This window comes from Dendroctonus ponderosae, unplaced genomic scaffold, assembly GCF_020466585.1.
Source record: "Dendroctonus ponderosae isolate FM_Combo_2020 unplaced genomic scaffold, Dpon_F_20191213v2 Dpon_F_20191213_2, whole genome shotgun sequence".
NCBI classification, from domain to species: Eukaryota; Metazoa; Arthropoda; class Insecta; order Coleoptera; family Curculionidae; genus Dendroctonus; species Dendroctonus ponderosae.
The window spans coordinates 18,882,517-18,896,461 of record NW_026018165.1 but is presented as its reverse complement, the minus strand read 5'-3'; the positions used below and the strand labels follow the sequence as shown (position 1 = coordinate 18,896,461).

Here is a 13,945-nt window from a genome sequence, read left to right as displayed (position 1 = left end):
AGTGGTTGAATCGACAGGCTAACAACCTGAAGGTGCGAGGTTCGAATCCCCAGCCGTGCCACCCTTTTTGTTTTCCCACTGGCTTCATATGGGCTCAGCAAGCTTCCTTCGCTTCAACCCCAGCATTTTTCGTTTGTTTTTTTTTAAGCGATGTAGGAATTATGTTCCTCGTTTTTAGTGGACTGTATCGGATTTGTTTCTCTTCAATAAAACGCACTTTTTTAAGACTTTAAACGAATTATATTGCTGGATAGCGTGATGACAAATCGGTTCGGCCGCTGTAGTCGAGAGCAAACTTTTTATACAACGTTGCCGGTTATTTAACGCAAAACCTTTTTACGGCCCTGGTTGCAACAAAATTACAGGGCGCTACACTACACCGAAATTAGTCAACAATGTATACAACACCTGGTTTGGGAGTGGCAATTTTTTCAACATGCCGATGCGTGTTTGCAGAGCTCTTTCAGTCGAACCTCAAGTTTGGAGGCTCGTAAAAAGTCATCCAGAGTTCAAAGTGGACTCAATTTTTTTTATACATAGAGATTCAATCTTTAGTAATACTTGATCAAAACTTCAAATTGTGTTCATGAAGTGGTTTGGAAGTTGTGAATTTTTTAACAGGCGCCTGCACTTTTCGGGCGGTTGATTCTTTCGGACTTATCTTTGCCGATTTTTCAAAAAACATTCAATGCTCGCATTTCAATAAAATTTCACAACATTAGCAAACATTTGGTAAAAATTGCAAATGTCTTCATAGCTTGGTTTGGAAGTCGCAATTTATTTGCTTCCGGGTGCACGTTTGAAGCGGCTGTTTAGTCGGACCTCAAGTTTGGAGGCTCGTGAAAAGTCATCCAGAAATCGAAGTGACCTCAATTTTTTTGTACATGAAGACTCCATCTTTAGTAATACTTGATAAACAGTTTAAATTATATTCATGACGTGGGGTGGAAGCTGTGAATTTTTCAAAAGCCGCCTGTGCTTTTTGCGCGCTTAGTCATTTTAGACTTTAACTTGCCGGTTTTGCCAAAAAACAACGAATGCTCGCATTTTAATAAAATTTCTCCAACTTGAAGCTTCAACCTTTAGAAACTTTTCCTGAAAATTTCGACTGTCTGAACAGCCTGCTTTGGGAGTTGCAAATTTTTTGCTTCCGGATGCGCGTTTGTGATGACGCTTCTCGACGGATAAAAGAGTAGTTTCCGATCCTCATCCACAAAAAAAACGAAAACCTGAAAAATTAAGTGTGAATGTGAATTAAAAAATTTAAATTAGATCCACTTAAGCGTGATACACCGTCATAATCAACATGTTTTCCAATGGCCAGATTGTTGAAATAACAATCAGCTATGTTGCAATTAAATAATAAATGGGTCCAGCTTTGCATCATCCCGATTAATCGCATTAATAGTGAAATTAGCGTTTAAAGCGGCGATGATGAATGTTTTGCGAATACTTAAGTCCTGGCGACCGTTTGTCTACCACAATCTCTCGATCTGTGTTGATAAAACCCAAGCAAATTAATGGTTCTGTTTGTCGCCGAATGTTCGCAACTACAAGCTTTTTGAATAAAATTTGTTTAAAACGCAGATTTCTGATGGTTCAGGTCGGCAAATTTCCAGTTATTATTGATTTTTTAATTAGTTGAGCATATTTCAGGCGCAATTGAGGTTGGCCCCATAACATTTTTCTGGAAAAACGTCTTTCTTTCACAAAGCGCTTGAGGGCAAAACACGCCACATTACCACACTTGACGTTGTAATGTTGGTTTTTCCGATAAATGACCGAACAGGAATTGTCTATTCAATTGCGAAATGCGCTATTGAAATTCAATAGTGCGTGTTCTAGAAAAACAAATTTCGTCAATCAGCGGCCTAAATGAGCATTACATATAGATCGAGACATTATAACGCTTCTGGGCATTTGTGAGGCTTCTTTGGCAGGAAAGTGGAAATTTTCTTGCATATACATAGTGTAGTGTGTAAAATCGCCTTTCATGTAATTTATGCAACATCAGTTGGCTCTGCTTTGGTTTAGGCAATGAATGGAAATTTTGGTTTGGCGCATTGAGTGCACTTTTTTGGCCGGAATTTCAATTTAGGTAATAAAAACCGCCTAATTTGTGTGGTTTTTCTACAAACTTGGCCGGGGAAAACTGATTTTTTAATACAGTAAAAAAACAAACTGTTAGCAAACTACAGCAAAAGCTCTTGACCACGTCCTTTCAAATAATCACCTCCACTATCAGCTTGTTAAGCATTTTCTTGTAATTTCAAGCGCAATTTTCTTCCACATTTTGCCTGCTTGTTACTTTCATTAGTATAACGAAAGCATAACTTACCAGCTTTCTAATCAGTTGTGTTGCGCGCTACTGCAGCTCAGTTGGAACGTTCCCAGGGACAATTCGCGCTTTTGAAAATTCCGAACTTTGATCGCAACTAGCACAAAACCACTGAAACTATGTGGCAAAATTGCGCCAACATTTCAAGAAATATGAAACAGATGGAGCGAATTGCAACGTAATTCCAGCTGTTTCCGCGTATCTGTACCATGGGTGGCATTCAACAATGTTCAACACGTGTGTCCTTGATTAAAGCTTGAATAAAATTAATCAAGCTATGTTGCCGCTTTGTTGTTACATTGGCTTTTATCAATATTATCAGTTTTGTCGAGTTTCCGTACAGTTGGAATCGTTTATTTGCTTGAAACGCCGCCTAATTGAACTCATGTTGGGTTGAGTCGCGTCTCGAAATTAATTCCTCACAGTTCGTTCAACTTCACAATCAATCATTACCCGGATGATCAGTAAAGCTTTGAAATCCATGAATTAGACGACGTAATAACTGTGGAAGTGTCTTCCTTCCACAGAGTGAATAAGTTAAATTGGTCAGCTGTTCAACAGAAACAATGAATTTGGAAGGATTGTCAAGCACACCGATCAATTACTCTTTCAGATTTTCTTAGTTCATCGATATAATGGTGAAGGACCCTGTTAATTTCTGTCGCACTTTATTATTTTTCTTAATTAGGCGAAGCTCTGCAATTTCTCTTTTTCCATATCAACTTCAAATGGATTTTGCACTTTTTGCCGCGACTTGCTGCTGTCGATTTCTCTATTCCATCCACATGGAATTTGCGTTTCACTTGGTTACTTCCACCTTTCTGTCTGCTTATTTTCGCTTCTGTCGGTTAATCAACTTCAAGACCTTTTTTAGAATTAATGTCTTGAACAAGTTTTTCTTTAGCGTTGTTGATGTTTGATTCGTTTTCATCGGCACTTTTTCGCATTTTACTGTCTGCCTTTTCCGACTGCTTCGAAAGTTTGTTCTGAGTGGCAAGCACACATGGAGAAGCCGGAAACATCTCCCTCATGGGAGGAACACGATGAGACCAAGCCATCTTGTTAAAAAAGAAGCATTTCTCCCTAGCGTCCATCAATTGAAACTTCCACTACTTCCTACGGGATTGATATTAGGATCCCGTTTCGGAAATTCTATATCCCCCTTCACTACGCAACTGGTAACTTTGGCTAATGAATAAAAACGCCCATAAAGCATCCAACTTACACACATATAACTCACCGTGATTGGTCTGCAGGAAACAAAGAGCCTGTTATTGCGTCAATTTGAATCGATTTTCTGCACAAGATTGCCTACATTTAAACCGCAATTAATTGGTCACCAAAAATATAAATCACACCTAACTGCAGTTGTAGATCTGGGGCCTTTCAGCGCCAGAAAGAAATATCCCTCCCCAGTAGAATGAGCCAGCATGCGGGGGCGAACCCTTATATAATAGATGGAGCGTCCCGACGTCGACAGACGCCGTTGGCGCCAGTGTACGTGTTGCATTCAGAAGCAACAGATAACGGGAAAAATCACTTTTCGACCGCGAACCCCCCAGAAAAAAAATTAAAAAAATGGGGAACTTAAGGCTGATCAATTTATCTGTGTGGTGTGTTTTAGTGGGCTGTGCCCTAATCGATAACAAGGTAATGTGGATGGGGATTCGGCTAAAGAAAAACGGGGAATTACAAATTTTTTTTTTTGTAACAGCAAAAGAGGCTTTTATCGTGTTTGTGGCCCGACATTTCGCCAGTTCACTTCAAGCAATGATATTTTTTAGCAAAATTTTGAAACGGAAACGCGCCAACATTCAATTGGGGAAGAAAAATTCAATTTTCTTGATTTCAAGTCACCAAAAGACATTTTCTCACTTAATCGAAAAAAATTCGGAAAACCCATCAGTTTCCTCCACTGCAGTAAAATTTTGTCCAATTTCTGCAGTCAAGTTTTAAAATCGTGCGTGAAAAAATTTCGTAAAAGCGCTGGTAATTTTCATTTACTGTCTGATTTCTAGATAATTTTTCATTGTGAGGAACACCGTAGTATCAGTTTTTATTCGACTAATTTCTCTATCAATTTGCATTCAATATTGCAGGCATCGTCATTGCAGGGACCATTTATTAGGCGCTTAAAAACCGTTTGAAATCCGTTACGCAAAAGCCATTACTGTAAAATCGCAATTTGCTTGATAGGCATGTATGCATTAATTTGCGACATTCGCGAAACGCTCATTTTTCACATGCTAATTGAGTTTTTCATTCATTGTTCTAAGCTTTTTCCATTGAATTTTGCATGTGGATGAATACGTTTTTGGCTCAGTGGTCATACTTGTTCAGTTTAGCTGAATAAACTTGTTGTTAATAGTTTCAAAAGAAGTTCAATTAGTTTTTTGAAATTTTACTCTTTTTTCAGTATTTATCAACCAGGGCGATTTTTTTCTAGTAATAAGGTGCCAGATGTGTCGACTTTTCTCAACATTAAACAGGAAACATTTTTTTCCGGATAACCAATTTCGTAAGATTCACATCCAATCTGTTTAGATGACTGTGAAACGTACTCGATGTGGATATGAATTGATTCAAAAGCGACTGATCAAATTTCAAATTTACTGCACTAATTTCTTGTTTTTTCCTCGTGAATGAAGCAAGATTTTTTTGCCAACCAAAATTGATTTTTCTTATAGTAACTCGACTGCGTGTAACATTCTGTAACAGAAAACTTTGAAAACCAAACCAAATTTCATCTTTTTTTCACTTTTCCAGTTTTCTTCGGGTTTCACATTTTATCATTTTTCTGAAAAGAACGTTTCTATCGAAAAAGTTATTTTCTATAAAATGTTGGGTTTTTCAAAGTTTATCAAGTTTTTAATGTTGCAGTCCTTGAGAAAATCCTGCAAACCCAGTTTCACAAAATCCAAAAAATCCCAATAACCAAAACCCGATGGACGAGTGAATGTTTGCTCTAAATCAACACTTTTCCAATTATTTTGAGAAAAACTGGCTTAGAAGCCCGAAAAACTTACCAGATTCCAGTCATAACCGCGAAACCCAACTCTATCGAAATTGTGAAAAAAATCGGCTAAATTAATAATTGATGCCCATATAAAACTTACGATAAACCCAACATTAAATGTGGCAAAACATTCAGTAAAATCTATAACTCGTATTGTGGCAATTGGCTGACAAAAGGCCGCTCTAGCAAAATTCATTCCGACGCTCTCGTAACTTGTGATGTGAATTCCGTAAATCACTTTTTGTTGTTTCATTCGCCCATCAATAATTCATGTGGCCCTTCAACGAAGAATGCAATTGGCAATTCATGGCAGAATAAAATAATAAATGTCGACAATCGTGCCATTTTCTAATGAATTTCCCTTGCAGCAACCTCCCTAAATCTTCTGAACGGCTGCTGTGAAAACCTCAGACATTTTTATTGCTTACATTACTTATTCAGATGCGAAATGTTTAACAGAATTACGTTGTCAACATTCTCACTTCGTAGTCTTGTTGAGGAAAGTTTGTTGCAGGTAAAATCAGACAATTCATGCGATCTGGATATACCGGAATCTTTGCGCATACTGCTCGATCCTCAAGAGACTGACTCTATCCAGGTACAGGCCTTAAGGAGGCAGTTATTGAGGAAGTTGCAGCTTGATTGCCATAATTTAGAGCTTGCCGAGTTGGAGGACGCAAAAAATTACAAAAGGTGCGTCATACATTATTAAATTGTGCCTTATCACATAGGAATTCAAGTTGGAACTGATGAGTTTTCGGGCTTTTAAGACCCAAAAATATACATTGTTCTTTGCGTTTTTCAAACCCCCTGTGGCCTCTGAAGATGCCAGTTACTGGTACTGGCGAAACGTTGGGCAGAAACTCGTTTCACGACGGCCTAAACTCACCAGTTTCAACAAATAGAAGTCTAAGATTTTGGCTAATTTATGACATTTATTAATTTTTTGTATGGAGAATGCCCAACAGGCAAAGCTGTAAGGGCAGTTGGCTGTAAAAATGAACTCTTCTTCTTCATTTATGCAAAGTTCAAGAAACACTTCCAGAATAATAAATTTCCTGGTTGTCCATTTTATGCAGCATCTACAACAGCTACTAAGATAATAATTGAAATTTCTGGATTTTAACGCAAATTTATTCTGGTCCATGAGTTGAATTTTTGAAGCATGGCTGGCTTCTGTCGAAGTTACGGCCGACAGGGACGAATCTTATCTAGCCTGGCAAGCTGTTTCCCTATAGTTTGGCAAAGGATTTAAATTATTTATCAGGACAGAACTACTGGCTCCAAACTTTCCAGCTAAATTTATGAAATGAAATAATTGAGCAGCGAAAAATTCCTTATCGGCAAACTTTGCAAACAGTTAATGTATTTCTGCAGTTTGGCTTCACTGGCCGGCTGGGGCAATATTCCAGCCGAACACAAGCGAAACTTGGAAGCCCTGGCCAGAGCTGGCACCTGGTACAAAAATCCTCCGGAAATCGATCAAAGTGAAGATGCCAATTACAAGCGAAGCATGGAAGTCTTATTAAAAAATGGGCCTGCGCCTTTAATGCCAGAGTCGCTAGAAAATCAGAAACGTGGTAAAAAATCTACTCAATCAACCAGCATTAAGACATCAAAGATTGATTACGTTTTCCTCTTATGCAGGAATCGAATCTTTAGCCAGAAATGGAGACTTCCTTAGGCGCCAGCCCTTTCAGAGTTTCCTAAACAGTCAGGATTATAAACGGAATATTGCCAGCTTGGCAAGAGCTTACAGCTTCCCTGTAGGCAGTACGGCCGGATTCGGCAAAAGATCCATTGGAAGTATCGCTAGAAATGGAAACTTGCCTTATTTCTATGGAAAGCGGAATATTCAATCATTGGCTCGAGATGGGGCGCTCGGAAAAAGATCTGCAGGTACGTTTTTCGTGCAATTATTGAACATTTCAAAGGACTACCTTTGGGCTTCAAGCTGCCATATGGTTAAACATTTTTTTGCTTCAGATTACATGGAAAGACCGGCGGATAAACGTAATATACAATCCATTAAAGCCCAGCAGCGAAATAAGCGCCAGGCCGATTATTTCGAGAACGAGCTGGTGTATCAAATGCCTGCGGATTATGAAGACATTTTGCAGGATTTAGCGGCTTCTCAAGACGCATATCCCGTGGAGGATAAACGATTTTTGGGTAAGCGTGAATTGTTTCAAATTATTTACTGTATAAATCGGAAATTTCACTATTAAATAGAGGTAGAGAGAAAAAACCCCAAAAATTTGATATAAAAGTTAAATAAAACTAGTCGCTTTATCGTAAAGTTGGCTGAAGTTTCCCAGTCAAAACACCTTGGAAGTTTAATTATGTGCAACGTAAACTTAGTGAAACTGTCCAAGTTGTAGCGCTTAGCGTAAGAAAACAAAACTGAAACTGGTTTTATGCACATAAATCTTAAACTCTGTTAAGTTATTCCAGTTTATCATTTTATTCTCAGAGAATCACTCTATACGTAAATGAAGATTTTTCACTTTCGGAATACCATACAATTATTTTGTCACAAAATACTAAATTTCGAGAATTTCGGAAAAATGGCTGGTCTGGATCCACATTGTTCGAAATTCCATTAGCGCAAGCGACTTTCAGTGTCTTCCATTCATTTTCCTTTGGAAAATCGCACCAACCAAAAATTAATAATTGATTAACATTTGACTCTGATTTATTCAATTCAATGCGGCAAAAAGGTTGCCACTGAACTCGCCTTCCATAAACATCGGAATGGGAAAAAGCGAATTTATGGAGCGTTTCGTGAACATCAAATGTGGGTGTTTCAGATCGTTTCGCTTGATTAAATATTTATCGAAACGCAAACTGAACAGGATTTAGTTCCTTTTGTGTAATGCCCATCCCATTTATCTCGAATCACTTATGAAAGGGCCGTTTTGTGTGGTCCTGCATGTCCTAACATAACTGTTGAATGGATACTTTTCTTGTTGGAAATCCTTTAAAGGACTATGAACATATTTGTTGAGTCATCTATTAATCAGAGCATTTTCCAAATTATCTGCGTATTACGCCTCATAGAAATATGTGATGATCCATAGCAGAGACTCCAGCCCGAGAATAATCGGTGGTTTTATGCACAAAATTTGAACATTTGTCTCTTAGAGCTTCGCTTAAATGCAAGGAAAGGGACAATATCAGAACGGCAAATTTTCCTTTCATCTAGGGAATTGTATTAGAAATTGGAACATAAAGCAAAGAGAATGGAGCTCAATATGCTCTGGAATGTATTTACGAAATTTTCCTTAATTGCTCACAAACCACCCTCATATGATCGCTAATGCATTTAGGCTCAACGTTGTATATTAATGAGCGCCCTGTAACTCAATTTGTTGCTAGTGGCAGTATTTTGAAGCCTAATTATTACAAACTTTATTAAAAATTCTGTTTGCAGCAGGAGCCAATTAAATCGCCTATCTTTTAGTTAAATTGAGATAGAAACTTATTTTCTCAACTTCAAGTTTTCTGATTATTACCGAAGGTAAACCCTTTAAGAGGCTTTATTTAAGACTCTTTTCCAAAACCCGCTTTCCATGTCTCCTCAACCACTTTACTCCGCCAACAAAAACCTCAACAATCCAGCATGAATAGACGTTGGAGTGGAACTTCTGGCTTTGGCTGATTAAAGAGTCCCCGCTCTCATAAGTATCTTTGCCTTATTAAATCAGCTCTTGATGATTAAAAAAGGCAAACAGAAGAGCGGGCATTGAACCAGGATTCTCTTTAGGATCAGTGGCGAAGTCTGGATGGTTTCGGCCAGTATCCAGAAGTTATTCCAGCTGGGTTTCTCTGCCAGAAAAACGTCATGTAGCGGCTTTAGCTCGACTCGGCTGGTTGCCCACTTACAGATCAGTGCGACGATTTAATCGATCAGGACGATCATACTTAAGATCGAACACCGAAGATATCGTTTGCAGGTCGAGCCAATAAAAAGGTTTCTGTGTTAACTGTTTCGAGAATGACAGTAGTTTTTGTAGATCTGTTGTAGCTGCAAGTAGCGCACATTGGAGTAGAGTAGCTAGATTTTTGTTAGAATGTAAACTTTAAACTGTTGTGTTGGTTCGTCTACACCAACAAGGAGCTACGTTTTGATTGCATGCCACATTTTCGAACTAAGTAGCAGATTTGCACATTTTAAGACAGGATCTGAAGATGGGATGAGAAATTGGCGAACCTCAACAAGGGGAAGCAAATATTTACGTTTTTCAGAAAAATGGATATAATATGAAATTGCTCAAAATACTTTAAAACAATACAGTTTTCTTCGCAAGGAGCTCATTGTTAGACCCTCAGTGCCAAAACTCGCAAGAGCTTCTTCATTGCACACATTCCGGCGTATATTTGCTAACTGGTAGCGTTTGCTTAAATTTCATGAATTAAATCATTTTTTATTCAAAACAACATCCATCGGTTTGTCGCAATTGATTTTCATTTAAACCACACAAAAAACCTCACTGATTTTTTTTCACAATTTAAAAACGTATGACACACACTTATTTGTGAAGAAATTACACAATCTGGTCGCTATTAACGCAATAAGCAATTAGCGTGTAAAATGCATATATGGTGAGCTGAAGGAATTTTGATTACCAAAGTTTCCATTTAGTTGCGGCCCAAAATGCCCCCAAAGATGTAGCGGATTATTTCCAGAATTCCATAACGAGGAGAAACCGCAAGCCAACATTGCTGTGGATTAGAGAACTGTCTTCAATTTTATTAGATTTTCAGCTCATGGGAAATATACAGGGTGATTTTCAATTCTAGCCCAAATGTATTTCATAAACTTATTTTAGTTTCATTTTATCCATCCAGTCCAATCACCCAGTAAATGGACTGCGATTTTGTCGTGCCAAGTCGTTGTACTTTTTTACATTAGAAAAAATAATTTTCAGGCCGAATCCCCCAAATGGGAAAACCGAAAACAACCGCTATACCAAAGTCTCGTCGGTACCACTAGAAAACAAACGGTACTTGGGGAGTTCAACAGTCAACAATGTTCGGCAAGCAAACGGGATCAGGCCTCCCATAATTACAAGGTTTGTTTAATTTTCCCTTTTTTGGGCTGGTTTATTGAATATATTGCCATTTGGTACATTTTGGTTAATAGTTAGTTACACATATTTTCACAAGAGTTGTCAGAACAAAAAACTTTAGACAGGTTTTATACAGCAAGGAAAATTACATCTAAAAGTCTTAAACACTCTCATCCGCATTCGCATTGTCTTTTATAAAAATGTTGTTAAATATATGCTATATTACAAAGTTAAAAAAGTGCTATCACTTTTTGACAATAAAATATCTATATATCTAAGAATCTCCCCCTAGCGTAGCTGGTTTTTTAGTAATATTTAGTACATTTTGCTCTAACAGGCTTTGTTTCCTTTCAGTATCATTTTGTTTTATTGCACGCTTGATTGACGACAATCTTAAATCCACTAAGCAAGCAAAGCATGTTAGAGGTGGCATAAATCTTGAAATTCTTATTCATATCTTCATCCCATATCATTTTAAAAAATTACATATAATATTACAATCAAGAATATCTTCGGATACATATGACATCCTAACATAAACCCAATGTAGTGTTAGGGCCAGTTGATATGACAAAGTATAGCAGTCAGATTGCACTATTGCTTACGGGCAGTCTTGAAGGAATAAAATCTATTCTTAGAATAAGTGGTGTTGTTGAGCTTTCATGATGATTTTTCAACTTTTATAGAATTTAATCGATTATCTGCTCATTTTATCCACATTTCTTTTATTCTACTACTTACATTTATAAGGTAAGACACTTTTAATTGACGTTCAGAGCTGGATGGTTTGGCTACTTTCGCATAGGGATAAAACTAGCTGTAAAGACAATACCAATTTAAATGTTAAAACGTTTCAATATTTGACCTACAATGTAAGCAAATCGACAATAAATGTGTTACTTAGCGCTGCATAGAAATGTGACAATAACTTGAAAACAAATATACTCATTGCGTGTGCGTTTAACTATCTGTATAAACATACATGTATATTTATTGACAATAAACTGAGAAACAAATGGACTTTTTCGTGTTGCTTTAATGTAGGTGAATGTAATTCTTAAAATAGAGTATTGTGTAAAAATGTCCAATAAATGGAATTGGAAAAACCTAACTAGCAAGCCATATAATTCTCATACCGATCCAGAGATTTATTGCAAATCAGTTGGCATCAGGAGCGTCAGCTAAACATCGCCCACTTATTATAAAACCAATAGTGGGAATTTTGACGCTTAATAAACTGGAATGGATTCCGAGCCGACAGTTTCAAACTCTCCCCATATTTGATAACTGATCCAGATTGTCAGGCAATTTTTCCAGGGAAATTCAAATTAGCTTGCAAATTTTTAGACCTAGAGTAACAACTATTTTCCTATTCAAAAAACCTTCAGCTTGAACAAATTTAGCTCCAGTAACTTTTGCTAGTCGTGGGTAAATATTGGTTCTGCACGAAAGCTGGATCATTTGGGTACGAAATCCCGCAGGCATTGTTGCTCCATTCTTCGTGTTTGGTCCACTGGTGGCTTCCTCCTGCGATATTTGGTTGAACCGCGCTCGTAGATGCGACAGCTTTTAGGGCATTCTCATTGGGCGCCTCCTTCAATTTGCTCAGATTGCTCACATGAGCTTGCGACATCTGAGCCTGGTGCAGCGCATAATTTGCAGCTACAAAGTTGGCTGAGTAATCCATCCGGGAATAGTCGTTCGGGTTGTAGGAGCTGGTACTCGGCTGCTAAATTAATTGTAAAATTACAAGTTAAAAAATTAGCACACTTGGAATCAATTGCTTTTTGAGAAAATCGTTCAATGTGTACTACAAAATAATCCTTAGAGGAGAATGAGGTGACAAAAACCCGAACTGATCCAGCCAAGTGAAGCTCAAAGTGCCTTCAAGCTTTGGAAATGTCAGTGAATAAAATCGAAATTTCTGATGATATCAAGAGAGATAAGACTTTCGAGTCCATTCGTTGAAGCTAATGGGTTTTTCGGGTTTTTAGGCCGTCGTTCGGTAGAATTTCTTCCTGACGTTTCGCAAGCACGAGTGGCTTGCGCAACATTCCCCATTATGGTGAAAAAGTTGGCTTTTTTGTTTTATTTTTCTACATTTTGCTAGCAACGATGAAGAAGTTTTCATGCATTTGCGGTGACTTTTCATCCGATTTCTTAAACTTCGAAAGCGTTAGAAGATGCTTGAACAGAAAGCGAACATGCTTACATCAGAGAAATGTGGAATAATCGAAATTTTCCATTTTAAACATTGGCAAAACGCGAAAAGTGTTGAATAATTCAAAATACTGGTTTGCTTGAACAGTGTAAGCGTTCAAGCAAACCACTTCTGAAGATGTAAGTCAGCAAGAAATTCTACCGAACGACGGCCTAAAAACCCGAAAACCCCATTAGTTTCTAATGATAATTTAAAAAGTTGTCTCTAACCTGGAACATGTTGTAGTTGGAAAATTGAGTGTTGGGAAGTCGCCAGTCGTACTGAGCATCTAGTGGATACTGGTTTGCCATGTTAGGTAGAGGTAAACCAGCAAATCCCAAAGCGTTGCTACTGCTGGCTGCTCCTGCTGTGGTTTTTCTCAGCCGAGCCCGTCTATTGGAGAACCAGACCTGCAAAGCACCCAAATTATCCATACTGTTTTTCGCTCTTAAAGCCTAATCAAATCCATAGAATGTGACACAAACTCGAGAGTTTTTACCTGAATTTTCGCTTCGGTTAAGTTGGTTTGTTGTGCGAGAAGTTCCCGTTTGTACACATCTGGATATTGCGCCTCGGAAAAAGCCTGTTCCAGAATTTCCAATTGCTCTCCAGTAAACGTTGTTCTGGCTCGGCGATGTTTCCTCTTGAGTTGGATTCCTGGCTCCGATTCGGTGTCGCTATCGCACCCTCGATCTGCAAAGGAAAAATTCAAGGATATAAATCTAATTGACCACATGGTAGACACTTCCGAACATGAAATTATTTGAGGAAAATTGAAGGTTTTGGTATAAGAAGCACTTAAGGAGGGCTTAAAAATTTAGAGCCATTTGCCGAGTCTGAGAGCGAAGCGCTTTATGATGGAAAAGGCCCTTTGATACGAAGCGCAAATTTTTCCTTAAAAAGTAACACTGAGCTTTTAATTAAATCCGGAAAAATCCACTTTCCTTAATATCTGGGTCCTTTCAGGGCGACTCTATTAACATTTTCCAGATAAACCCGATGGGCTCATTATAACATGAAGCCGAGGGGAAGAGAAAAGCGCAATTTACATATTTTCCGAGGAAAAACAAGGCGACATGAATAAAGCTATTAAAATCTGCCCTGCAGTATTCCAAACCACGTTCCCTCTTAGACGGGAATTATCGCATAAAACTTGTGTACACCATTTAGAGAACCACGTGTATAAAATCATTTCGAACCATTTCCTCAATATTTATTTTTACTTTTGTACGTACTTTCCTGACTGTGTTTCAATTCCAAATTAAAATCAAATCCTGGGTTCTTCAGTCATTTATTGTCTATTTATCAATTAAAAAAAC

General features: G+C 37.9%; 3 protein-coding genes across 6 annotated transcripts in view; 1 reads left to right on the top strand and 2 right to left on the bottom strand.

The window, feature by feature from the left end:
* The window catches only part of LOC109545342 (speckle-type POZ protein-like), a 13,434-nt gene extending 10,889 nt beyond the window's left edge, over positions 1-2,545 (bottom strand). The window contains exon 1 of the mRNA XM_019915985.2: positions 2,339-2,545. The gene's annotated coding sequence lies outside the window, so the exon portion shown is untranslated. The remainder of the gene's footprint in view (positions 1-2,338) is intronic.
* Positions 2,546-2,625: 80 nt separating this feature from the next.
* Positions 2,626-11,446, top strand: LOC109545340 (neuropeptide-like 1). 4 transcript variants are annotated; one of them, XM_019915978.2, is made up of 7 exons: positions 2,626-3,988; positions 5,869-6,047; positions 6,732-6,931; positions 7,002-7,253; positions 7,341-7,526; positions 9,121-9,310; positions 10,286-11,446. In XM_019915978.2, the coding sequence occupies exons 1-7, from the start codon at positions 3,917-3,919 to the stop codon at positions 10,437-10,439; spliced, it is 1,233 nt and encodes a 410-aa protein (XP_019771537.1). In that variant the 5' UTR covers positions 2,626-3,916; the 3' UTR covers positions 10,440-11,446. The 4 variants fall into 4 exon arrangements, with proteins under 4 accessions (XP_019771537.1, XP_019771536.1, XP_019771538.1 ...); XM_019915977.2 differs by having other exon boundaries at positions 6,732-6,934; XM_019915979.2 differs by having other exon boundaries at positions 6,732-6,934; positions 9,121-9,327; positions 10,286-10,370.
* The window catches only part of LOC109545390 (protein gooseberry-neuro), a 14,843-nt gene continuing 11,332 nt past the window's right edge, over positions 10,435-13,945 (bottom strand). The window contains exons 4-6 of the mRNA XM_019916057.2: positions 13,126-13,319; positions 12,857-13,036; positions 10,435-12,155 (exon numbers count right to left, since the gene is read on the bottom strand). Coding sequence (XP_019771616.1) covers positions 11,826-12,155; positions 12,857-13,036; positions 13,126-13,319 — 704 coding nt within the window. The 3' untranslated portion in view covers positions 10,435-11,825. The remainder of the gene's footprint in view (positions 12,156-12,856; positions 13,037-13,125; positions 13,320-13,945) is intronic.